Source organism: Macaca nemestrina, chromosome 12 (genome assembly GCF_043159975.1).
Source record: "Macaca nemestrina isolate mMacNem1 chromosome 12, mMacNem.hap1, whole genome shotgun sequence".
Lineage (NCBI taxonomy): Eukaryota > Metazoa > Chordata > Mammalia > Primates > Cercopithecidae > Macaca > Macaca nemestrina.
In genome coordinates this window covers 123487701-123514885 of record NC_092136.1, presented here as the reverse complement: position 1 = coordinate 123514885, position 27185 = coordinate 123487701, and the positions used below count along the sequence as shown (strand labels likewise).

General features: G+C 42.8%; 1 protein-coding gene across 8 annotated transcripts; it reads left to right on the top strand.

Annotated features, from left to right (window-relative positions):
• The first annotated feature begins 36 nt into the window (after positions 1-36).
• Positions 37-17289, top strand: LOC105476317 (zinc finger protein 202). 8 transcript variants are annotated; one of them, XM_011732111.3, is made up of 9 exons: positions 37-166; positions 1173-1292; positions 1474-1589; positions 10658-11156; positions 11818-12028; positions 12413-12501; positions 13367-13496; positions 14031-14150; positions 14634-17289. In XM_011732111.3, exons 4-9 carry the CDS (start codon positions 10755-10757, stop codon positions 15626-15628), a joined length of 1947 nt encoding a protein of 648 aa, XP_011730413.1. In that variant the 5' UTR covers positions 37-166; positions 1173-1292; positions 1474-1589; positions 10658-10754; the 3' UTR covers positions 15629-17289. The 8 variants fall into 8 exon arrangements, with proteins under 8 accessions (XP_011730413.1, XP_070931856.1, XP_070931857.1 ...); XM_071075755.1 differs by having other exon boundaries at positions 6238-11156; XM_071075756.1 differs by adding an exon at positions 6238-6535 and having other exon boundaries at positions 1173-1589.
• The last annotated feature ends 9896 nt before the right edge of the window (positions 17290-27185 follow it).

Below are 27185 nucleotides of genomic sequence, written 5' to 3'. Positions count from 1 at the left end.
CGGCAAGAAGGCGGGGCGAGCGATCGCTTCCGGTTCCGGACGCAAAGGCCCCACGTGTTCCGACCCGCTAGGCCCCGCGCGGCTCGGATCCGGCGGCGCTATTTCGGTCGGGAGTGGGTGGGAGAGAAGCCGGGGCAGGGGAGGAGCCGCTGGAGCTGTCGGAGCCGTGAGTCCTGAGTGGGCTGGGCCGGGCCGGGCTGGACCGGGCCGGACCAGATCGGGCAGAGCCGGGCAGGGCGGGGAGGAGGGGGAGGGACCGGAGACCCCGCCCCCCAGAGCTTGGGGAAATCGCCGTGTCCTGGGGAAGGGGTGGCGGCGGTGTACTGAGGGGGCCGAGACGTTGTGGTCTCTGTGTTTCCTGGTGGCCGGAGCCAGTGTCTCCGAGGACACGGATGGCGCTCCTGGCTTCCTTTCCTTTCCAGCCACCGCCCTCCGCCCCCTCCTGGGGCCTGCAGAAATGTAGTTAGTCCGTACCTCGTACCTCCTAACGCTTCCGCGCCAACTGTCCCTCCGGAACCGAGGGAAGAGTGGTCTAGGCCCCTTTATTTTCCGCAGCCTTTTCTTACTCCTGGTCATATTGCTTAAGATCGTCTCCGCGCGCTCCTTGCCCCGGCGAGCCCCATCTCCTTACACCACTAAGCCCCTCTCAGCCCCCAGCACACACTCAGATACATTCAACCATGATCTTATCACCTGTGATGATAGTAGTCCTTGGCGTCCATTTGGCCAGTGGCTTTTCAGCTGCCACTGTGACAGACTCTGAGCTTCCCCTCAAGCCAGTAACTGCTGTCTCCTCTTGCAACTTTCCTCTCCTCCCACTCCTAACAGCCAGTTTTGGCACCTCTTCTCAGCACCAGCGTTACTTTTAGCAGGGGTATACCTACTTCTTGAGTGTCTTGACTAAAAGTTTGTTAGTTTGTGTGCCATGGATAGGCTGCGTGCCTTCAAAAAGGTGTCAGTCTAATTTTTATTTTTCTAAACAATGAATGTTCTCATCTAGGCCCTTTGATAATCCTGTCTGCCTTGGGATCTGTACTGACCTCCCCAAAGGGAGACTCTTAGACCCAGCCTTTCTTAGACAACCTTGGTCCTGGGGAGCAGTGCCACATCCCAGGCTCTCGCTTAGAGACTGGGCTTAGAACTGTTGCTTTTTCTCTATCCACGCTCTGCAGGTGACACCCAGGGCAGCTACACTCAGAAGTCACAAGGAATGCTAGTGGAGCCCCTCATCCCTCCCAGCTTCTCTTCCAAGCTGCCCGGTGGGGCTTGATCCAGGAAGCTACTTCAGAAAGGTTGTGGGATAGCCATGGGAGGTTTGTTGGTGGGAAGCGTGTGAATGCGGAGCAGTCTTGGATAACTTTTTGCTGTTACTATCTAGCATAAGAGGGTGGGCAGGGTTGGAGAGAGGACAGGAATTATTCCTCCTGGGACCAGACACCTGGGATTCATAATCTTTCACCCTTTCTCCTCCAGCTATACCCTTTTTGTACTCTGTGTATATACTATATTGCAGTAGACAATCATTCCAAGGGTACAACAAGGTTTACTACAATGTGAGGGACTCAGCCATTGCAAATTGTACAGATGAGGTAAGTTAAAGGTTTACATTTTTTTCCCCAGTAAATTTGGCACAGATTTAAAAAGTGAAACAGTTCTAGACCCCTTGCTTTTCCTGTTCTTTCACCAGCAAACCCTTTAATTTGGCCAGCAATGGCTTTCTGCATGAACGCCAGATTCACTTCATTTGCTAGGTGGTGGTTCTCAAACTTACTATAAGCGCCTGAAGGGCTTGTTAAACACATATTGCTGGGACCCAGCCCTAGAGTTTCTGGTAATAGGTCTGTGCTAGGGCTTGAGAATTTGTACTTCTAACAAGGCTCAGGTACTGATGCTGCAGATCTGGGTTCTTCACTTTGAGAACAACTACCTTTTGGCCAAATGTGATACATATTGCAGTAGGTTGGGGTTCAGAATACCTTTGAGTACTTCTGTGTTAGAAACTAGTAATCCGATCTTTTGTGGATAATCACTTAGGTCTGAATATTTTGTTTGCAAAATTAAGAAAGCGTACCTAAACAAATGCTATATGCCAACTTTGAGGTGAAGTATTGATGAGTTCTTCCCCTTGATTTTCTTAATTCTCTTGATAGGGACCTCACATTTTGATCGTATATATTACATCGGGATTCTGGGCTGTTGCTGTGAATTCCTAGTATTGCTAAAATCCTGCTATTTCTTAACTACCTGTTAAGTTCCTCAAGGTCGGAGCTTCTGCTTTTTTTAATCTTTCTCTGCCCAGTACCTTGAATAGTGTGGGACACATAATTGACGCTCGGTAGATATTTCTGTATTGAACTCCATCCCTTGTCCTCCTCCCTTCTTGATGTTTTTCTCCACTGACCTTGTGCTACACAGTAAAGCAGGGCATGATTATGCCACCTAATTACCCCCAAGAGATTGGAATCAATGCTAATGCCAAATTCCTATAGCTATCCCTGTGAATGGTTTATTACCCCGGAGCCCTGACACCTGCTGATTTCTGAATTTTCAGTGCTTCTGTAATATGTACAAGTTGGGGGAGGAAAAATAGAAAGCGTAATAAAACTCAACATGCATTTATTGAACACCTTTTCTACCAAGGGCTTGACAAAGTGGTAGGCACTGGGAATATAAAAATGACTAAGGAGACCCTTGCTCTCAAGGCCAGGGCTCACAGTGGGAGACAGACATTAAGCCATGCTCACGCAAGAATGGCTTCTGGGATTCCTTCTTTGGATCATGATTTAGTCTTCAGTGGAAACCTGGTGCTCCTCAGCTTCCTCTGGTTCAACAGGCAGGGATCCCATCCCTTATCGTCTCCTCACAGTTAAGGGAGCCTTGAGGAAAGCCAGAAGGAAGTCATCTAGATGTAGAACAGGGGATATCCACACAGGGTGTGTTAATGACAAAGCTAAAAACATAGTAAATGACTTTTGAATTTACTGCCGTTATGAATTATCTATAGCAACGCCTCAGGTCAGCTCTGTTGTATATGTTATTTCCAATTAAATGATGGTTACTCTGACTATCTGATTGGCATTGATCATGTTCATTGTAGGAATTGCATACATCTAGTTTAACTCTGGCTGTCAAATGAGAGCACTTGCTCTCATCAGGATTGGTGTCAGGTTTGATGTCCCCTCCTTTTCCTGCTTCAGGTTAATTTGTGATGTTCTGTTTTAAACTGAGGCATATAGGGTGACCTGCTTTATTTAGGCCAGTAATTGCTTTGGGGTAGTTTTCCTGAAGGTTAAAAAGCCTAGCTTCATGATGGAGGTTAACCAACATGACCATGATGGACAGGTGTATAAATCTGACCTCCTAAAAGTCTGTATTTGAGGCTGAGTGCAGTGGCTCACACCTGTAATCCTAACACTTTGGGAGGCCAAAGCCGGCAGATCACTTGAGCCCAGGTATTTGAGACCAGCCTGGACAACATGGCAAGACCCTGTCTCTGCAAAAAATTTAAAAATTAGCTGGGTGTGGCGGCATGTGCTGTAGTCCCAGATACTCAGGAGGCTGGGGTGGGAGGATGGCCTGAACCTGGGAGGCAGAGATTGCAGTGAGTTGTGATCTTGCCACTGCACTCCAGTCATAGCAACAGAATAAAACCCTATCTCAAAACTTAAAAATCTTTATTTGGCCCCTAGCTCTCCTCAACTCTTGAATAAATCTCTCTCAGTGTCCTAGGCTGATACATTATGGCCCAGATATTCAACAGAGATAGTGTATATCCTTGTTCCTCTCAAAACTCCTCCTCATCAGCATCAAAAAGCTGGTTCAGTTTTCTACCTTTAGATAAAGAATCAAACCAAGATTCAACATGAGCTGCTGTGACTTGTCCAAAATGACACCTCTTTACAACGTAGAGCAGGGGACAGAACACAGGTCACCCTCCCCCAAAGGCAGCTATCTACTGTCTAACATTGCCTCCTAGGCCTGCCATATATAACCATCAAAAACATTTTAGTTAAGAATAAAGTGAATTGTACAATTTTTATTTTTCATTTTTGTGTTTACATTTACTCTCAATGACATGTTTATTCCCACCTAATATCTTGAGGCTAACCACAAAATCTGCAGCATTTCCAGGCAGAAGATACTTGTGTCTTAGCATCCGCTGACTTCCCTGTACCACCTACTACATACTTGACCTCTTTTTCTTTCTTCCTGTCTTCCCTTTCTCTATACCTTATTCTCTTTCTTTGGAACCTATTGTAACAAGTTTTGAGCCATTTCTCCCCTCGCTACTCAAATATCACTTTTATGAAGGGGGAAAAAAAAAAAACTTAGGTGGCAAAAATATATTACAAAAACAGTTTTAAACATGGTCTGAAGCATACTGGTCATGTGTTAGAAGGCCAAAAGCCAGGGAATTCACTCCCTTTCATTCCTTGTGCCATCTAGGTTAAGTTTTCATAGGTCTTCTTGGTACACTGAGTTTGCCTCAGATTGTCTCCTGCCAGTTACAGGGAGTGGAGAGGGTTTTGATATATTGGTAATTAGAAGCATTGCTGATATGGTCTTCGGTGGGAGAATGTGTGTTTAAAGTTCCTTCTCATCTGTATTCCAACACTTTCATTTAATCCTACTTCATAAAGTGCCTCCAAAGCAAGGATTGTTTTTTTGGTTTAGCGTGGTTTCTTTGATATAACAATAGACAGATCAAGATTTTCCTTATGCCATCTATTTTTTTGTAATTATGATGAAGTAAAGAACTGTTTACTTGTTTATCATTTAAATCTTGCCATCTTCCCAGAAGGATTTCAAATAGCTTGAAGGAAAATGAATAAAATATATTGAGCACCTACCCTATGCCAGACTCTATGCTGAAGGATTTCTATAGGTTATTTCATTTACTCCTTAAAACAACCACATGAGATAGGTAGTATTAGTCGCATTTTTGGGGATAAGACTGAGGCTTAGGGAAATTGTGTTACAAGGCTAATGAGCAAGGTCAGGGATTCAAACCCAGTGTTCCAAGGTCCCTAACTGTTACGTGGAAAGCTTAGATATAGGACAAAGCTTAGATATAGCTTGTATATAGGACAATTAAGAATAAAAGAATATCTCCATTAGAAGGATTGTACTGGGCTAATCTTTTGTTTTAAAGAATAGCAGCAGCATTGGAAAAGAGCGGTTAACAGTTTTTATTAGTCAATGTCTATTCTAGAACACTGAGAGGAGCGGTTGACAGGCCCTGGTTAGCCCCAGCAAGTAGCCATATTAAAATTCCCACATTATAGGCCTGCATTAAGGTGTAAAATAAGAATGGGGACTGGAAGGGATATAAATATCTGCTAAATATAATAATTTCAGTTCTAATCACTGTTTTCTTCTGAAGATTATTTTCCAGTAAATAGGAAGATCACTGTCTCTCCTTTAGGTTGACAGTATATGACTACAGACTTTGTCATTTAGGGTCCAGAAAGATCACCCTAGCTAGTAGCATTTTAAGGTACAGAACTAGATATTCTTTCATTGCCTGTGATTTTCTGTTCTCGTAAGAGAATTGACCGTGGGTCTTCACTGCCACGTGATACCTTCAGATAAGGGGCAGAGACAGCTGGCCTGAGGAATGTATGAAGGTCTTACCTTCATAGCTCCTCTCCAATCTTGTGCATCCTAGGAACACTCAAGACACTAGGTTGTATCTTTGCAGATATTGTTTTAGTGTCTTCTGGAACCAAGTCTCTTAATCCTGGCCTGGTTTCATATTCTCTCTATTCTTGTTACAGTTTTTATCTTACTCTGGAACTCTTCCAAGGACAGAAATTGAAGAAAGGTATTAGAATAGCAAAGGCAACAAATTGCAAGGTATACTTGTGGCATAGCACATCCCATTAATTATAGAATAAAAACGCAACATCTGTTTTCTGCCTCTAATATTAATACTTGACATGTGCACAACACATTTTAGTTCATGAAGCTCACATCTCAGATAATCACTGAGTTAGGAGACTGGTTATCTGCAGAGGGCTTTATCCTTTACAAGGGCTCTTGTGTATGTTACTTCACGAAACCCTCAGGGAAGCTCCAGCTTCTTGAGGATCTGGGGCTGGGATGTACATCTTTGGATACCCCAGTTTGGTGCTGTGCACAGCACTGCTGTATCTCCTTCATTTCCCATCTCTTACCCCACCAAGACTCCTTCCTTCATTCCTTCGATTGCTGATCTGTTTTCCTTCGTCTTCCTAGGCTGCCAAAGTAAATGCAAAACAAGCAACAGAAATCTCAGCTGGTGATTTCTGAAGGGCAGTTTTAAATGGCCAGTTTGGTGTGGCACTGTTATATATTCTTTTTTCTTCGGAGAGCAGCGCCCTCTGAGAGAGCAGGAACTCTTCTGTCAATGCATACGTTGTAGGATCCATACTGTGGAATCTCTTGTACCTTGTGCTGCATGAAAACAATGAGGATCCCAAGTCTACTTCACTGGACGTCGGTTCTCAAATTTTTAAGATACTAGAAGTCCTTTCATTAAGCCAAAAGACCCTAGGTATTAATTCCGTCTTCCAGGGGTAGGAGTTGGGGTGAGGGTTGGAAAGCTTTATCTGGATAAATAATCAGTATTGTAGTTCCATTTATTTCATGTCTGATTTTGTGCTTATTAAAATTGATTTGAATCCTCAATGGAAAATGATTTTTTTTTCAAATGCCCAGTGTTGTGTGACTTGCATTTGGATTATTCCTGGTGCAACCTGAAGATTTCTTGTGATGAGTTGTGGTTCTATCACCTTGGGAACCACTAAGAGAATTCTTACAATCCAAACAATAAATGTTTTTTTCCCTGTGTATGCCTTTATCCAGCACACAGTTTGCTAGACTTGTGGATGAATATGGGTTAATATGACATGGTATCTATCCTTCTGGAAACAGACTTTTAAAACCTTACTAAGCGTTCTCTGCATTCATCAAATATGAAGTGAGTGCCTGGTGCATGCCAAGCATCGAGCTGGGCACAGCATGTCCCTGCCCTCAGAGCTTTACAGCCCAGTGAGTTCAACAGAAGATGAACAATTTTGATGACACAAAAAATAAACACATGTGCATGCTGTGATGGGGGAGATACAAGTTCCCATGGAAGCATCATCTGGGAGGACCAGGGAAGGCATCTTGGAAAAACTGAGATCTGAAAGATGGGTAGAGTTAACCACATGAAGAGCGTGGAGAAGGGTACTTCAGACAGGGTGAACAGCATCAGGAAAGCCCAGGGAGGGTATAGAAAAGAAAGAACAGTAATTCAAGCAGTGGCTTTCAATGGGAGTGGCAGTCATGGAAGGAAAGAGAGGTAGCAGGGACCAGGTTTTGAAGGGCTTTGAGTATCACATTTTAAGAAGTTTAAATTTCAACCTAAGGTCACTGGGAAGCCATTGGCAGATTTTGTATGTTAGGAAGTTCACCACTTACCTACTTGGAGTATTGCAGGTGAAGCTAATGTGGATGGGCCTCCTGCCCATTATTAAATCCTGTTCCTGTCTGCCCCTGCTGTCTCTCCCTCTCTCTCTCTGTCTCACAAAAGCTAAAGGAAAGCATATAGGTTCCAGAAGGAAAAAGAAATAACCACTAGAAGAATAAGTATAAGCTCACTTCACTAAGGCCCAGTGAGATTCCAAACCAAAATAAGGTTTCTAGGGTTTGAGCTTTTAATACTGGTACTGCAACAGGGAGACAGGACTTGGGGAGCTGACGCTGTGTGAAAGTTACAGAACTGAGCAGCCTGCAAACCTGGACCTTTGAACATCTTCCCACTGACCCAGGAAAAGTACAAGGAAGTAGGTTCTCCAGAGCCTTGGGTAGGCCAAACATTACTTGAAGGCATCGGTCTAAATAATACACAAAAACGTTATTCAGGAACACTCTGGGAAATTAACATAAAAACTGATTTGGCCAGGCACCATGGCTCAGCCTGTGGTAACAGTGCTTTGGGAGGCCAAGGTTGGAAAATCACTTGAGGCCAGGAGTTCCAGGCTGTAGTGAGCTATGATTGCACTACTGCCCTCCAGCCTGGGCAACAGAGCGAGAGTCTTTAAAAAGCAAATTGTCCAAGATCATTGAAACCATTAACACTTAGGAAAAAACAAATGAAATTACATTCAAGGGGCTCACATTTAAATCCAGGGCTCTCAGGACTCCGAAAGTAAAAAGATGGGCATAAAATAAAAAATTACAAGCCACTTGAGAAAAAAGTAAATCACCATGAGGTAGAGACAGCAGAGGAAAAATTGCACATGAAAATCAAGGAATTAGGGAGCTATCCAAAATAGACTATGAAAGTATGTTGCAAGTGATTGAGGATAATGAAACAAAAACGTCATAAGAGTATGAATTAAAAGGGTTTTGAGAAAGAATGAAGATAATATGGTCATTGACTATAAACTCATTTGATGGGCAACAACAGATGAGACACAGCTGTTAAGAGTGGATCAATAACCTTGAATGTGGATGTGAGGCAATTGTAGTACAGCACAAAAAAGATTGAGAAACGAAGGAGCCCTTAAACTGCTTGTGGACACTGGTCTGGAGGGGGACAGGATGAAGAAAACCAGTCATGGAGGTTGAACTAAGTCATCTCTCCAATGTATCAGTGCCTGTTATGAGCCAGTGCTGTTGAGGAGCAGAGGATATTGTAATTTTTTTTAAAGTTCCTATTAATACCTTCTAGTGGGTCATAATGGCTCAACCGGGGGAATGGCAGTAGAGATGAAGAGATGGATTCAAAAGACGTTTTTTAGAAGAGATGGATTCAAAAGACATTTTTTAGAAGGTGGAATTAACAGGATATGGTGAATAATAATAAGATAGTAAAAGCATAATGGAGGAAACAATGGTTCTTCCTGTTACAATAGGAAGAGCTTTGGAGTAGAGTTTTATTCATTTTACATGCATTTATTGTGCACTTTATTATAGGTATTGGAGATTGATGGAAAATGCTTCCTGACTTCAAAGAGTTTCACAGGAAAGATAATCGATGGCTATGTAATATGACCGATACTGGGATAGAGAGGTGCCCAGGTCACTACGGGAGGACTTAGGTGATTTCTAACCATGTCTAAGAGTAGGGGAAATGGGATCAAAGAAAACATCTCAGAAGACATGAAGCCTGAGCTTATGTCTTGAAAAATTTAAAGTTTAACCTAAGCAAGGATAAAGATTCAGAAGAAACAGCATGTTCAAAAGCTAAAGAACATGGGACTCGTGTGCTTTGCATGTACATACGTGTATGTGTGATGTCTGAAAGGATTAGAGAGGAGGGCGAAGAGAATAACAAGATGAACATCAACTTAATGTAGAATGCTTTGAAGTTTGTGTTTCACTTAACAAGACAGCAGGGAGTGATGGAAGGATCTTAGATAGGAAAGGGACATGAGCACATTTGCCAGTAGCGCTCGTACTGGTCATAGTGGGAATGTGAAGGTGACAAATCTGGGGGCAGGTAGCTCACATTTGGAGGCAGTTGCAGTCATCCAGATGAGAAGTGAGAGGGACCTAAGCTGTAAATCATGGGAATAAAGAAGACAAGACCCGTTAAAAAGAAAGAACACACCATGTAGCGTGGAAAGGGGAAGGGTGGAGGGTAGTCTGTGCAGAAGGAACAACCTTCAAAAAGACATGGAGGGCTGAAAAGTCACCCTGTTGTAGGAAGATCAGCAATACATTTTTTATAACCAGATAACCAGGCAATACAGGGAAAAGGTAGAATCTGAAGCTTGAAAAATAGCTTGGGGGCTAATTGTAAAGAGCTTCGTGTCATTCCCAGGATTTTGGAACTGATTTTACTAACATTAAAAAGGTTTTGTTTTAAAATATTGAGTAATATAGTTGGAACCATAATTTAGGAAGATAACCGCTGGTGCCATCACTCTTCAAAGATAGTAATACATTTAATCCTTATAGTAAATTTATTAGATGAAAACCATTATTATCTCCCTTCTATAGACAGAGAAACCAGCATAAGGAGAATGAGAACTTGCCTATGGTCTCACTCTGGAAATACCTAGTAAGCGATAGAGCCAGGATTCAAACACAGGTAGCTTGGCTTCAGAACTTTCGCTCATAACCTTACACACCTCCCTCATGGTTGGTGTTTCTCAACCATGGATACACTTTTGAACTGCATGTAGCATCTCTAAACATACAGTTACCTGGATTGACTGAATCAGAGTGTCTGAAAAATGTGTGATACTGTGTTTTGCAAAACCTCCACAGGTAATTCTGTTGCACTTTGCTCATAGTTGAGTACTGCAGGGATCTCAGGAAGTTAGAGCAGAGTCCAGGCAGCAGATGATGAAGGCTGAAACTAAAGCGGTCTGTAGGAAGGAAGAGGAGGGAGCCGATTTGGAGTCTTGAGAGATGGAATTGGCAGTGTTCATGAAGTGGAAATGCAGTATTTTCTCTTGGAGTATGAACCTTGCCTAAGAAGGGGGATAGAGGACCACACCTTTAGTCGTGGATTGTCCTCTCCCAACTGGATGTGTTGATTTATGGTTGTGGAGGTTGGGGAAAAGAGGATTTAACCATTTGAAGAAGTTTGTATAGGGGATTATGATTGAACTCAGACTGTTGTCCTTGTGTGTAGTTTCATGCTTATACTCTTGTTTGTCTTTACTTCTCTATCCAGGGCCCTTGGCAGAAAATCCTCGCTGTGTCCAGGCTGAGGCTGGGGTCTAATGACAGTGTGAGCTCTAGATGGTGTGAGACCACCCCAAAGCCAAGAAATGGCTACAGCCGTGGAACCAGAGGACCAGGATCTTTGGGAAGAAGAGGGAATTCTGATGGTGAAACTGGAAGATGATTTCACCTGTAGGCCAGAGTCTGTCTTACAGAGGGATGACCCAGTGCTGGAGACCTCCCACCAGAACTTCCGGCGCTTCCGCTATCAGGAAGCCGCAAGCCCTAGAGAAGCTCTCATCAGACTCCGAGAACTTTGTCACCAGTGGCTGAGACCAGAGAGGCGGACAAAGGAGCAGATTCTAGAGCTGCTTGTACTGGAACAATTTCTTACCGTCCTGCCCGGAGAACTACAGAGCTGGGTGCGGGGCCAACGGCCAGAAAGTGGCGAGGAGGCGGTGACGCTGGTGGAGGGTTTGCAGAAACAACCCAGGAGACCAAGGCGGTGGGTGAGGAGGGGGAGTCCTGATCTGTGTGATGTGGAGGGGGACTATTTGCTGGAAGGCTGGATTTGGGGGAGGGCTTGCAGGATCCCCATAAATTATTAGTGGGCTCTGCCCTCGGGTTGCTCATAGATCCATGAGCCCCACGGATTAGGGGGATGTGTGTGTATGAATGTGACTTTCTGGATTTTGGAACACCTGTGTAGGGACCGTCTGAGGGGTCTCAGCCACCAAAGGGTCATGGCTTTGGTTTTCCCTTCTTTGAATGTTGAGCCTTGGGTTCCTGGAGAGAAGAATTTTGTGACTTCCTCAAAGGTTCTCATAGATCCCCAGTCACAGATCCCCCTTCCTGGCTGGTCAGCTAGGGAAGCAGGCAGCAAGGAGAGCTACAGGTGGGACAGGTGGAGATGGGAAGGAGCCTTGGGTGACGGGTTCCAAAGCTGGGGGTGGTGAGAGAGCATTGCAGACCTGCGCATCCCCTGCCTCGTTCTGGGGAGGATAAGCTTCAGCTCCTCCTTGCCTGCTGCGTTGGAACTGGAGTTTCCCCTCCTTGTCTGGGTCCCTCTGGGAGTGTTTTCTCTAGACATCTTCTCCTAAAATAAGCTCCCATGACAACCAAGAACTTCCTCCTGACTCCATGGTGACTGGAAGTTGGAATTATTCCCAGGTGACTGTCCATGTTCACGGCCAGGAAGTCCTGTCAGAGGAGACGGTGCATTTAGGAGCGGAGCCTGAGTCACCTAGTGAGCTACAGGATCCTGTGCAAAGCTCGACCCCCCGGCAGTCTCCTGAGGAAACCACACAGAGCCCAGATCGGGGGGCACCAGCAGAGCAGCGTCTGCACCAGGAAGAGGAGCTCCAGTCCCTGCAGGAGAGCGGTGGGAAGCCTCAGCAGAAAGGGGGGATTGTGGCAGAAGGCAGGCAAGGAGGGGGATGTTCTCCTGTACCAAGAGAGCTGGGTAGACTGCATGGAAAGAAATCACAGAATCCAGGATGTCAAGAGGAGACAGAACCACCAGCTAGAGTCCCCTAAAAACACGGCCAAGCTTAGATAGCAGATCGTTGCTTGTTCTCTTGGCATTCTGATGGTCTTATAGGTGATGGGTGTGGGATATGGGAGCTACCCTTAGGCCTGTGTCTTGGTTCCCATAATAAGAAGGATAGGGCCACCTTCTTACCAGAGATGGTGGGGGATGCCTAGATTTTTGTCCATTATTGGGGCACGCTGCATATTACTGATCTTTGCCGCCTTTTCTTCATAGAGGTCCCAGTGCCCCAGGAGCCAGACCTTCCCGCAGAGAGGAGCTCTGGAGACTCAGAGATGGTTGCTCTTCTTACTGCTCTATCACAGGTGTGCCCTAATTACCTCTGTACCACAGAGAGTTTGTTTGAAGAACCACTGGGCATTAGCCATACTAAACAGGTGAAGCAGGATACACATTTACACTCTTGCCAGTTTTAAGCTCACAGTTCTGCAGATGCCTGGAAGGGGAGGAGAAAGGGGAGGAGATAATGAGACAAATTATCATACCCTCTATTGGATCCATAGGCGCCAACGCCTGTTTATTTGCCATTGACTAGAAAAGCTAACAAAATGAGATTATTTTGTAACACTCCAGTACAACTTCGAAGTTGTCAAATGAGGGTTTTTTAGGTTTTTTTTAAGGAATACATCTGATAGTCATTTGTAAGTATGACAGACTGTACTGCTGAGACATTTAGCAAGTATTCACCATGATCAAAGCCCTGAAACTAAGCCATGTGGCTGGAGGATAAGAAATAGAATTCATGTATGGTTTTAGATTGTAATCTAACTGAGGAAAAAAGTCTTGTTTTGGCTATAGAGTGTAGAAACTATTGAAAGTGATTAGAGTCGTTCAGGAAAGTTGACTAGAAAAGATAAATTTTGCAGAAATGTATGTAGCATTAAAGTGTCAAGTAGGGATGATGATTTTTAAGACCTTTCCTAAATTTTAAACAGTACCTTAAGAAGAACATAAGCTGGTCCTCAGGGAAAGTGATGGCGTTGGAGGGGGCAGGGCCAGTGCAGGACGCTAGAGGACACATAGCTCCCCTGAGAATGAGTTTAAGCAGCCCGCCACTTGAGCTCCTTTCATCTCCTAGATGGAGTCTTCCTATTGTGTGACTTTCAACAGGTACAAAATGCGAGGCTACCTGTAGCGTCACATTTTGATGAAATCCTTATGTGGTTTCAGGGACTGGTAACGTTCAAGGATGTGGCCGTATGCTTTTCCCAGGACCAGTGGAGTGATCTGGACCCAACACAGAAAGAGTTCTATGGAGAATATGTCTTGGAAGAAGATTGTGGAATTGTAGTCTCTCTGTGTAAGGAATTTCAAGTATTCTAGAGTATTCTAAGCCCAGAGATCTTTTTCCTGCTGGAAATTTTGGGGGATCTTAGACCTTAGATTGTATGCAGTGAACTTCTCTTATGCCCTCCCCACCAATAAAATTGAGGGATTAGGTGCAAAATATGGTGTCCTTTCAAGTAAAAGATAAATGTTTGGAAATGGAAACCTCTAATAGGGAAACAAACTTGTAATATTACAGCTTTAGTGCAGAAATATTTGAAGTAAGCACATGAGTGTTAAAACAAGAGTTGGAGATAATCTTCCTTGAGTATGGGAAAAGAGGAAAAGGTATACAACGGTGTAATTATTGAGTTGCAGGTGAAAACCACAAGAAAGACAAGAGATATGCAGTCCTTGGTTAAAAGTACACAAACTAAAGAGATGAAAGTTTTCATGACCTGAGCTAGCTATGTATTTGCTCCACAACCTACCAAATAGAAAAGGTCCACTCTTAACACAGGGAATTGTTGAGCCAATCGTGATATCCTATTTTCCCTCTCTTGAGCAGCATTTCCAATCCCCAGACCTGATGAGATCTCCCAGGTTAGAGAGGAAGAGCCTTGGGTCCCAGATATCCAAGAGCCTCAAGAGACTCAAGAGCCAGAAATCCTGAGTTTTACCTACACAGGTGAGGAATGACAAAAAGGGTCTTACCCACCCTGAGCCGGCAGTTCCTCTAGGCAGTGCTTCTCTCTCTCTGTAGGGCCCCGCTCTCATCAGTTCTTCTCACATGTCAGCCAGTACTGCTTTCTCCTTCTGACAGCCATTTCTTCTGTCATTTCCCTCCTCTTTTCTCCTCCCATCATTTGTCTGATAGCAATGTAATACAAAAGGGTGAAAGAGAAATGCTAACTTTTGGAATTGCAGATAAACCATTTACTGTACAATTCCCTTAAACCCTCAATTCTCAGTCTCTGCATTTACAAAATGAAGATTATATTTCTGCATACCAAGGTTTGTTGATAGCATAACAATATGAGAAAGTGCTTGGCACAGGACAGGCATTCCATTGAGTCTTGCTGTCTCAAACCCCTTTTTAAAAATGTCCCCGTTGTGTAGAAGGCATTGTTGCCACTACAATGACCCTTTTTTCCTCTCACCCTTTCTACAGGAGATAGGAGTAAAGATGAGGAAGAGTGTCTGGAGCAGGAAGATCTGAGTTTGGAGGATATACACAGGCCTATTTTGGGAGAACCAGAAATTCACCAGACTCCAGATTGGGAAATAGTCTTCGAGGACAATCCAGGTGGACTTAATGAAAGACGATTTGGTACAAATATTTCTCAAGTGAATAGTTTTGTGAACCTTCGGGAAACTACGCCCATCCAGCCCCTGTTAGGGAGGCATCATGACTGTTCTGTGTGTGGAAAGAGCTTCACTTGTAACTCCCATCTTGTTAGACACCTGAGGACTCACACGGGAGAGAAACCCTATAAATGCATGGAGTGTGGAAAAAGTTACACACGAAGCTCACATCTTGCCAGGCACCAAAAGGTTCATAAGATGAACGCGCCTTATAAATACCCCCTAAACCGGAAGAATTTGGAAGAGACCTCCCCTTTGACCCAGGCCGAGAGAACTCCATCTGTGGAGAAGCCCTATAGATGTGATGATTGTGGAAAGCACTTCCGCTGGACTTCAGACCTTGTCAGGCATCAGAGGACACATACAGGAGAAAAACCCTTCTTTTGTACTATTTGTGGCAAAAGCTTCAGCCAGAAATCTGTGTTAACAACACACCAAAGAATCCACCTGGGAGGCAAACCCTACTTGTGTGGAGAGTGTGGCGAGGACTTCAGTGAGCACAGGCGGTACCTGGCGCACCGCAAGACGCACGCTGCCGAAGAGCTGTACCTCTGCAGCGAGTGTGGGCGCTGCTTCACCCACAGCGCAGCGTTCGCCAAGCACTTGAGAGGACACGCCTCAGTGAGGCCCTGCCGATGCAACGAATGTGGGAAGAGCTTCAGTCGCAGGGACCACCTCGTCAGGCATCAGAGAACACACACTGGGGAGAAACCATTCACGTGCCCTACCTGTGGGAAAAGCTTCAGCAGAGGATATCACTTAATTAGACATCAGAGGACCCACTCAGAAAAGACCTCCTAGCTAGGTCCCCATGTGAGGAGATCTGCTTTCAGCCCTCACCTAAGGGAGGTGAGGAATAGGAAAAGCCCTCTTGTCAGCCCGGGAAGACCTTTTCGAGGGAGTCTCCCTGACCTGCCCAGATCTGACCTCACCTCTTCCTGCAACTAAATACAAGCCTGGGCAGAACCTCTCCGTCGTCTTCTACACCTTGAGGGGATGTTTCATCCAAAGTACAACCTGAATTGAGGCTTCTCCTTCACTGGAGTGCGCCTGCCTCTACCTCATGGGTATAAAGTAGGAGAATTAAGAGACTTAAGAGGTTGTGGTTACTGTATCGTCCAAAAAATAGGCTGTTACATATCCTAAAGACTGCTCAACAGCTTCAGGTTGAAAGTGGCCAAGGACAGCCCCGTAGGTTTGGGAAGGGACCAGCCTGAAGGATGCTGTCTTTAGTGGGGTCAAATCTTAAAGCACACAGCCCTGAACTCAAGACAGGAGATTTGCGTCCTGATGGCTTTGCCACATATTCACAGGATAACTGTATAAATCCGTCGCTGTCTGATTCACTTCTTACCATGCACTTTCCTTTGATGCTGAGGAGAAATGGAAGTGGGCGAAAAATCTCAAGGCTGCTTCATGTGGACCTTGTCAAGCTGCTCCCTCCCCCAATGTCAAATTTTGTTATCAGGTGCCAAACTGCTAGAAAGGAGGGCCTAGTCAGAAGCCTCTTTCCATACGAGTTCTGGTTTTGTTTTTAATATTTTTTTCTATTAAAATACTCATGCATTTAACCTTCCCATTATTCAGCCAGTCTCTTGGTTTCGTCCCTAGCACTTCTACTGCAAGTGAGGTGGTAGCGTTTGAGTACTTATTGAGTAAAGCATATTCGGTCATAATGAAATCATTCACATTTCCTCATATGCACGAGCCCACCAACCCCTTCACACCCCCATCACAGGGGCGGTGTGAGTAAGGGGATTTGGGAACAGTGTCAAGTTACAAAGGCACTGTAACAATTACAGAATCATGATTGCCATGGGCCACTTTATTTACATGAAGACAACTGGAAAACGGCTAAGACCAAATTATGGAAAATAGGAAAAAGCTGTTGCTGGCAAGACCATCAAAACTATTCTCCTGACACCCTGTTCCCATCATCCCTGACTGAGTACTCTGACATCACGGAAAGTGTTGAACCTGGGACCCCGAGGAATTCACCAGGAGTAAATGGCTTTCATGTATTTGTGTTGTTTGCTTTTTCTTACGTGATTTTATGTTCCTATAACTAAGAACTAAAAAGTAGCATCTCATAATGGCCCAAGGATCTCTGTTGCGGTTAAAGGTTCCTTGGAGATGAGGCTGAATAATTGTGAACCTCACCTGCTCTGATTGTGGGAGTGGCAAGAACTGGGGAGACATCCTCCTTAAGTGGAGCACAGGGTATGGGGTTAAAGCATGAGAGGGAGAGTCTTCTGTGCCTGGTTTCTTCTCCTCTATCTCATAATGCATTATGGGCCAGAGGAATAGGGAAGGGTTAATAAGACTCCAACCCTAATGGCCCAACAGGGAAATTCTCATTTTGGTCAATGATTCTGATGGACTGGTTTGGTTTTAATACCAGGCAACCGTTGTCCTTCTGGAAATATATATATGAAATAAATAAAGGTAACACTTGCAGCCAAGTTCCCTGGTTTCTGGGACTTCCCATCTTACCTGTTCCTTTTTCCAGGGCTTCAGTGTCCTGATACTTCTGAGGGTGATTCGTCCTCAAATCTGGGAGTACAGAGTATTTTTCCATGGGAAAGGAAGGCTTGGGATGATTAGCAGAGCCCGGTGAAATACATGCACTCTGAGTTAAGAACCAAGCCTGGAGTTTGCAGAAGATACTGTGCTAATATGCAGGCATTTCTAAACTATGTATCTAAGCCTGTGCTAATATGCAGGCATTTCTAAACTATGTATCTAAGCCTAAGCATAGCCTATCCTGGGTGAAATGTCACAGCCACAACAGATAATTTCTCCTAGCTCATACTTCACCATTTATAAAGGTTGATAAAATACTGGCAGTGACAGAACAAATTGACTTTTTAATTTTCTTTTTTATCTGCATTATTCCAATAAATGAGAATCTGTCAGAGTTCTACACGAGGGAAAGCTTGAGAGCCTGGTCCAGTTTGTTGGAACGTCAGATAGTCCTATTGCTGATCTCCCTGCAGAGTTTCATAGGCTGACACGAAATCTCTGGTCCCTTTTGTAAATTACTGAGTTTTTTGAGGTTCTTGGAGGGACATGTTGTCTCCCAAATCAGAACAATCAGAACCACAGTTTGCAGCAGCAGGAAAGAAGCAGTGCAGCTGAGCGTGAGCAGGGAGGTTGGAGCACAAGGTGTGTATTCAGAGGGGTCCTCTCTAGTATCTTGTGAGCAGTAGAATTCTAGCATCCTTGAATACTATACTAAGTAAGTTTCTGAGGGAGAAAACGGTGGGATTTTTAAGATATTATTTGGAGGAAATTAATAAGCTACTTAGTTAATGGAATTGCCAGGTTGTTGGAAATGTGCTAATGAAGTATGACATTAAAAATGATAATATAAGGATACTTGACCAGATAATTTAGGAATAACCAAGAAATATTTAACCTCTTCACCACAGTCCCAAGAGAAATAAATGCCCAAGAGATAAAGTCAAAATACATTTTTATTATCTGGGACTTGGGCCTCATATTCCACAGCAGAATCTGGTAACCTCAGATGAACTCCATGGAGAATTTCATAAATCAGATTAATATCAAGGTACTAAAATCAAAACCCACTGAGAAACCTGTTGCCCTCTTCAAAGCACAACTGAAGTAATGGATCTAATAGAAGATACATTGTTTCCACTGAGCAGTAGAGTGGAAGAGGAACAAAAGCCCAGAGATGGCAGAGACAAGTTGTTCCAGTCCCCTTCAGTCAAGGCAGCAGCCTCTGGACCACCCTGCCACATGCGAAAAATGTGATAATATTTAATAAATGAATAACTTGAAAAATTTTTTGATTCACTAGAACTGGCTGGAAGGACAGTAATCCAAATGAGAGTTAACAGTTACATGGTAGTTTCTAGAATGAAAGCTGAACTGAGAAACAGTAACTGATGGCATGTTGGGCAGGTTAATAATTTGGTACCCTTCCACACCGGTATTTGTTTGTTGTGAGACGGAGTCTCGCTCTGTCGCCCAGGCTGGAGTGCAGTGGCGTGATCTCGGCTCACTGCAAGCTCCGTCTCCTGGGTTCATGCCATTCTCCTGCCTCAGCCTCCCGAGTAAGCTGGGACTACAGGCACCCAGCACCATGCCCAGTTCATTTCTTGTTATTTTGGTAGAGACGGGATTTCACCATGTTAGCCAGGATGGTCTCGATCTCCTGACCTTGTGATCCGCCCGCCTCGGCCTCCCAAAGTGCTAGGATTACAGGCGTGAGCCACTGTGCCTGGCCCCACACCAGTATTTTTAAAATAGTTTGTTTTACCTCTAGCATCTTCCCTCAGCTGACCTAAATAGTCCAGCCACAATAGGTGAGAGAAATATACCTACATTTATTTCCATCTCCTTATATTTCTAGTGATGTTGGTTGACTGACCCGCTAATCTAGTTTATGGGAGAGGGAAAGACAAAGAGCCAAAAAGGGGATACCCAACCCACGTGATCACTAACCTTTATTGTGGTAAAGTAACTGATACAATGTTTCAAATGTAAGCACATCTCCTTGGAAGTGGAATAACTTGATTCATCCTTGGGGAAGTCCTGAGGATCAAGCAAGGAGGAGCCCAGCTTGCTCTAGACACCACCTTTGTTATCTTTAATAACAAAAAGGAACAAAGTGATTGTCAGACCAGCAAAAGTAGAGATACCTCTTAATGTGCAATTTCTATTCTCTTTAGTGTGTGTGAGTGCACGCATGCACGTGTACACCGAGGTTTCAGGTAGAAGGAGGAATGCAATTCACATTCTAAAATAGGAATCAGCATAAACTAATTTATTTGATAATCCATAAAGATAGGGACTCTTCAGATGAGGTTGAGAGCATTGTAGGGTTATGTAAAGACTTTCGGAAGCTGTAGTAACAGGTAGCTGAAGCAAGAAGATTCAACCATCTACAATGCCATGAAGGAACATAGTCAAATCTACATTTAAATAGAGAATAAATCTTAGTAATGTTCTCTGCAGAATATAACAACGCTGCAAAAAAGGCCATGTCACAGTAATATAATCAAAACTGCAGATTCTCAGGGTTTCCCATAAGATGACAACTCTGCTCTTCAGTTTGTGGTTTCTTCATCAGTTGTACATCTCTCCTAGACAAGTCCAAGGACTATTAACGAGAAGATTTCAGGAAGAGGCCTACAGCAATTGCTTGGTGCTTGGGTTCGTTTGCTGAACCTCGGCAACAGGTCTACAGAGAAGCAGTTCCACAAGAGTTGTGGGGCAGTTGAATAATCCATCCAAACAATGAGGAGTAAACCCTGAGTCAAGAAACCAGCAAAAAGCCGAAGACTGGGTCAGCAAATAAAGGGAGAAGATCCCTGCCTCCTACAGTTCCCCCAGTGTGACATTCTGAAAGGCCCTCCACTAAAATACGACGACAGTTTTAATACATTACTGAAATAGAGAATAGAGATAGTATGTAAGTTGGGATCGGGTGATCCGAATTTCAGTGTTTTAACATTCATGAACTGTTCAGGAGAAAAGCTGTAAGATATTGGTTAACCTCACCATTGTTAAATTAAGTGTGCACTGCAGTATCAAAGATACTCGTCATCAGAATGGAGAGAATAGTTTTCTAAATAGTGGAGGGATAATAGGAATTAAGACTTTTTTCAAAAGTGGGACCAAGATTGTCTAAAGAAAAGAAAAAAAAAAAAAAGCATAAAAAGATGAAAAAGTAGAACTATAAAGATGGCAGCCCAAATATATGAATAAAATAGAATAAATAGTAACTATCATTTAAGATAAAGATTGTTAGAGTGGGTAAATAAAAAGTAAATTATAACAAGATATGTACAACAGATATACAAAAATAGTGATTTTTTTTTTTTTTTTTTGGAGATGGAATCTCGCTGTGTCGCCCAGGCTGGAGTGCAGTGGCATGATCTTGGCTCACTGCAACCTCCGCCTCCTGGGTTCAGGCGATTCTCCTGCCTCCGCCTCCTGAGTAGCTGGGATTACAGGCGCCTGCCACCGTGCCTGGCTAATTTTTTTATTTTTTTTATTTTTTTATTTTTATTTATTTTTTTTTATTTAGTAGAGACGGGGTTTCACCATATTGGTCAGGCTGGTCTTGAACTCCTGACCTCATGATCCACTCACCTTGGCCTCCCAAAGTGTTGGGATTACAGGCATGAACCACCGGGTCTGGCCAGAATAGTGAAAATTTTTAAAAAGTGAGGATATTACCAGGAAAATACTGTTCAAAGAAAGCTAAAGGAGTTATTTTAATATTGAATAAAAAATGTTTTAAGCCAAAGCATTATGAGAAGGCCTCTACATAATTAAAAGTTTAATCTACCAGGAATATATAACATGTCTAAATTTCTATGTGCTTCTGGTTTTGTAATAAAAATCAGTAGAATTACAGGAAAAAATGATAAATTCATCACTTTCGTGAGCAATTTAAATGCACCTCTCCTAGTTATTGATAGATCAAACAGATAAAAAAAGGATAAATATTTATACAATAAATTAAAAGAATACAGAAAGGAGATAATTGCAGAAAGTAATGATAAAATATATATAATATGTTTAAGTAAGCTGGTTCTTTGAAAAGACTACAAAAACTGGCAAAATTGATTATGAAATATAGAAATATACTAAGTAATAAGCTATGGAAATGGTAAATATGTTGATAAATATAAATCAATATTGATTGTATAAAGTCAATATGTCTTATGAAAATATATGTCAGCAATAACACATAAGATGAAGAGAGTGGATGGAGTTTAAACGTCTGAAGGTTCTAGCATTATTGAAAAAGCGGAAAAGGGCTATTTTGTTTTTTAGACAGTAATAACAAAAAATGTATGTTGTGATTTCTAGAGTAACCAGCAAAACAATAGTAGGCAAATGTATAACTGACAAGTTAATTGAGGGAAAATAATGTACTAAAAAATTAATGCAAATGAAGCTAAGAGAAAAAGGAATATAAAACAAGTGAATCAAGTAGGTAACAAAGAGTAAAATGGTAACTAAAATTGAAATATATATAAATAATAACATTAAATGTAAATAGATTGAATAATTTAACTAAAGATCAAGTTAACATTTTATATGCACACACACACACAGTCATGTGGCACACAACAACATTTTCATCGGTGACAAACCACATATACAACAGTGGTCCTGTAGGATTATAATGGAGCTGAAAAATTCCTACAGCCTACTGATGTCATAGCAATGCATTACTCATGTTCATGATGATGCTGCTGGAAACCTACTGTGCTGCCAGTCATGGAAAATTCTAACACACATAATTATGTACAGTATATAATACTTGATAAGCAATGACTGTTATTGGTTTATGTACTTATATTTTCATTCTTATTTTAGAGTGTACTCTTACTTATTTAAAAAATAAAAAAGTTAACTACAAGACAGCCTCAGGAAGATCCTTCAGGAAGGATTCCAGAAGAAGGCATTGTTATTATAGGAGATGACAGTTCCATGGGTGCTGTTGCCCCTGAAAGATCTTCCAGTGCGACAAAATGTAGAGGTGGAAGACGGTGATACTGATGGTCCTGACCCTGAGTAGGCCGAGGTTAATGTGTGTTTGTGTCTTGGTTTAAAACAAGGAAGTTTAAAAAGTAAAATAATTTAAACAAAATTTTTAAATGGAAAAAAGCTTAAAGAATAAGGATAAAAAGAAAATATTTTGGTACAGCTGTACAGAGTGTATTTTAAGCTAAGTGTTAGTACAAAAGAGTCAAAAAGTTTAAAAAGCTAAAAGTTTATAAAGCAAAAAAGTTACGCTATGCTCAGGTTAATTTATTATCGAAGAAGGAAAGATATTCGTAAAAATGTCGTGTAGCCTAAGTATACCATGTTGATGAAGTGTACAGTCCTGTACAGTAATGTTCTAGACCTTCACATTCACTCACCCTCACTCACTGACTCACCTGGAGCAACTTCCAGTCCTGCAAGCTCCATTCATGGTGAGTACCCTACAGGTGGAGCATTTTTTATCTTTCTCATGGTATTTTTACTGTACCTTTTGTATGTTTAGATATGCTTAGATAGACAAATACTTACCATTGTGTTACAATCATCTGCTGTATTCAGTACAGTAAAATGCTATATAGGTTGGTAGCCTAGGAGCAATAGGCTGTACCATATAGCCTAGGTGTGAAGTAGGCTATAGCATCTGTGTTTGTGTATATACACTCTATGGTCACACAATGACGAAATCATCTAATGACACACTTCCCATAACATATCCCACTGTTAAGTGATGCATGACTGTGTAGGCACACACACACACACACACATACACACACACACAGGAGACATACCTCAAAGAAGAAGGCCAAACATAAAAAGCACTCCTTAAAATGAATTGTCCCTGGAGGATGGATGTAGCCAACAGCCATTAAAGGAATAAGAAATATCATCTTTACAACAGTGCTGGAGGCAGAGAGAACACACTACGGTAAAACTGCCTGAGCCTAAGAAGAACAAATTTGGGGGAAAAGGAATGGAATTTTGTATGAGGAGAGTGCAGAACGAACAAGGAACCGCTGCTTTTGCTCAGTTTGTGATCCCTTCTGGTCAGTTACACTCAGTTCTGGAGTGTAGCCTGATTATTGTATGCTGGTTGCTTTTTTTTTTTTTTTTTTTTTTTTTTTTTTTTTTTTGAGACGGAGTCTCGCTCTGTCGCCCAAGCTGGAGTGCAGTGGCGCGATCCTGGCTCACTGCAAGCTCCGCCTCCTGGGTTCACGCCATTCTCCTGCCTCAGCCTCCCGAGTAGCTGGAACTACAGGCGCCCGCCACCGCGCCCGGCTCATTTTTTGTATTTTTTTAGTAGAGACGGGGTTTCACCATGGTCTCGATCTCCTGACCTTGTGATCCGCCCGCCTCGGCCTCCCAAAGTGCTGGGATTACAGGCGTGAGCCACCGCGCCCGGCGCTGGTTGCTTAATGTAGCTTATTGAGTCATCGCAGGTATTTTTTTCTTACTTCACAGATTAGGAAACCAAGGCTCCAAGGAGAAAAGCAGCATATTCAAGCCTCCTAGTCATTCACAGAATGAGTTCAAAGTCACAACTTTCTGACCCTAAAGCCAATTATTTTCACAATAGCAGATTGCTCAGAAGAGAACTGAGGAGAAGGGATGCAGAATGCCAAGAGTCAGAAGAAGAAAGGGAGTAAAAGAAGCCTTTTGGGCCCGGTGCCTGTAATCCCTGCACTTTGGGAGGCTGAGGCGGGTGGATCACCTGAGGTCAGGAGTTCGAGACCAGCCTGGCCAACATGATGAAACCCTATATCTACTAAAAATACAAAAAATTAGCTGGGCATGGTGGCACATGCCTGTAATCCCAGCTACTCAGGAGGTTGAGGCAGGAGAATCACTTGAACCCAGGAGGTGGAGGTTGCAGTGAGCTGAGATCACGCCACTGCACACCAGCCAGAGCAACAAGAAACTCCGTCAAAAAAAAAAAAAAAAAGCCTGTTGTTATTTGTATTATTCGAATACTGCTACACAATAACACAAAATTTTGGTGGTGGTTTACAACAAGCATTTATTGGGCGCATACAGCTTGCAGATTCGCTAGAGTTTCAGAAACTGATCTTGGCTGGGTTACTCTGGGGTGGCTTTGCTTCTCCCTGATGGTCTGTGGGTCAGCTGGGGTAGCTGTGCTCTACACATCTCCTGTTCTCCTCCTGAGCTTAGCGAGGTGAGCCATGTATGTTACTCTCATGGTGATCAAAAGGTACAAGAAAGCAAACCCAACCACCAAGTGCATGTCAAGCCTCATGCCTCCAGTCCGCTAACATCCGTTAGTAAAAACAACATGGCAGAGCCCAAAGTCAAAGCATGAGAATTTTCACCAATGCCTTTAGTGGGAGGGACTGATGAATTATATGGCAAAGGGTTTGTGTATTAGGAGGGGTCAAGAATGGGAGTCAAAAATTCACTCTGCCAGTCCCCTAGCAGTAATCACAGTTCATTCTTTCAGCACTTTACATTCATGTTGACTCGGAAGATGCTCATTTTTATAAAAGTCTTCTAAGATTAGTCATCCTGTCTATACAAGGCATAAAACATGTTTGTTTCTCCTTTCTCCTGCAAGCTGATAATAGAGAATAGGATCAAGCACTTTCTTAGCAATGATCAACTGGGTGATTTACAATGTCCTATGTAACTTTATGGAAAAATCAAGAGCACCCTTGATTGCTTATAGATTTATTCCTCTGAAAGGGTTTTATTTATGCACTCATTCAACAAATAGCTTTTGAGTGTCTTCTGTGTACTGGAAACTATAATGGGCTTGAATGAGCCAGAAGCTAGGGGATGAGGTGGAGGATGCAAAGATGAATAAGACACAACATGCACAGAGGACTGTGAGGATCTGGGTGACAAGTGACATTATTATTCAATTCAGAAACATAGGAACAGGAAAAATGCATAAGAGAAAGATATTGAGCTCAGTTTTGGTTATATAGGATGTAATGCAATGCTAGAATGTCCAGTAAGTAGAAGTAGCTCTGTTGTTAGAAAAAATCTGGAAAGAAGATACAGATTTGGGAGCAATCTGCAGTATAGGCGACAGTTCAGAGAATGGGTGTGGAAGGGAACATTTTAAAGAAGGAAGGTGAATAGAGATTGAAAAGAAAATTGCTAGGGACAGAAACCTGGGCTTCACCAACATTTAAGGAACCATTGATGGAAGAAGAGCAGTACCCACCAAAGAACATTGAAGAACAGCAGAGAGTAAAGGGGAATCAGAGGGAAATGTTGGAAAAAGTCAAGAATTTTTTTAACAAAATGGAAAGGAGGAACTGGTTAGTGTTGTCAAATGCCATAAAACGGTCGAGTTAAATAAAAACCTAAAAGAGAGTATTTGATTAAATAATTCAATCAGTTATATAATGTGATACCAAACTTAGATGAGCAAGTAAGAGTAGAGAAATTGGGAATAGAGAATGCTTTTGTAAGAATCTTGGGAAGGACCAGGTGTGGTGGCTCACACCTGATATCCCAACACTTTGGGAGGCCGAGGTGGGCGGATCACCTGAGGCCAGGAGTTTGAGACCAGCCTGGTCAATATGGTGAAACCCTGTCTCTACTAAAAATACAAAAAATTAGCTGGGCATGGTGGTGTATGCCTGTAATCCCAGCTACCGGAGAGGCTGAGGCAGGAGAATCACTTGAACTCGGGAGACGGAGGTTGCAGTGAGCCAAGATCACACCATTGCACTCCAGCCTGGGCGACAGAGTGAGACTCTGTCTGAAAAAAAAAAAAAAAAATTGGGAAGGAAAAGGAGTGTGGCAGTTCGGTTCAGTGGGAAGGAAAAGGAGTGTGGCAGTTTGGGGAGATGCAGTGTCAAGAATGGATGGTTTTTCTCAGGCTAAGGGACACTTGAAGCTTTAGGGGAGTCAAACTAGCATTTACTGAGCACCTGCTGTTTTCCGGACATGGTGCGAGGAGGTGTATTTACACATATTGTCAAATTATTTAAGCTGAGGAGAAGGAACAAGAGGACACTGAGACACTTAAAAAGGCAGAGGAGATAATTGAGGAAGGAAATTTAAAAGGATACAATCAAAAGTACAGGTGAAGGGCTTAGCATTGAAAAATATTTCCTTCTGAGACAAAAGAAAAAGATATTCAGGTGAACACAAAATGTTCAGCTCATAGAAGGGGAAGGAAAGGAAAATTAAGGCAATTTGTGACTGATGGTTTCTCTTTTCTCCTGTGGTAAATGCTGTGTTCACCATCTGAAAATGAGGGATGTGGAATAAAGAAATGGGCTCAGGAAGAGAAGAGTTGGACTTAGGAATTGAGAAAAGGGGATGGTTAATAATAACTAGGGAGGAGTTCTGGGAGGATTTGAGGGTTCAAGTAAAGCGTTATTAGGGAAGGCAGAATGGTCGGCTTTAACTGTGCAGCAAGCTTGAGATTGACTAGACTCCACCTCTGGCTCAATGGCCCTTCTCAAACCTCCTACAACCGCTTTAACCCCTTGTGGCTTTGACTTAAGCACTAATTTGTTTTGTTAGGCTGGACTGTGTTAGGCTGATTAATAAAGTGAACTGACAACACCCTCACGTCCCCTTAGATATTCATGTTTATTTCCTGGTATGTTTTTGTTTTTTGTTTCTTGTTTTTGAAGAGTGGTTTAGGAGTTTCAACTAGTCAACTTTTTGATTTTTTTGAGAGGACATGGTGGAGGAGTAATCGTTTTCTGTGATCAGAACTACCATAAAGAATACAGCGAAAGTTCAATCTAAATAAAAATACTGCTCCATCCATTATTCTCATATTGGAAGACTGTTACATGATCCGGGAAAGTGATTGCACGTAATTGCTACGTGTAGGAAACTTTGT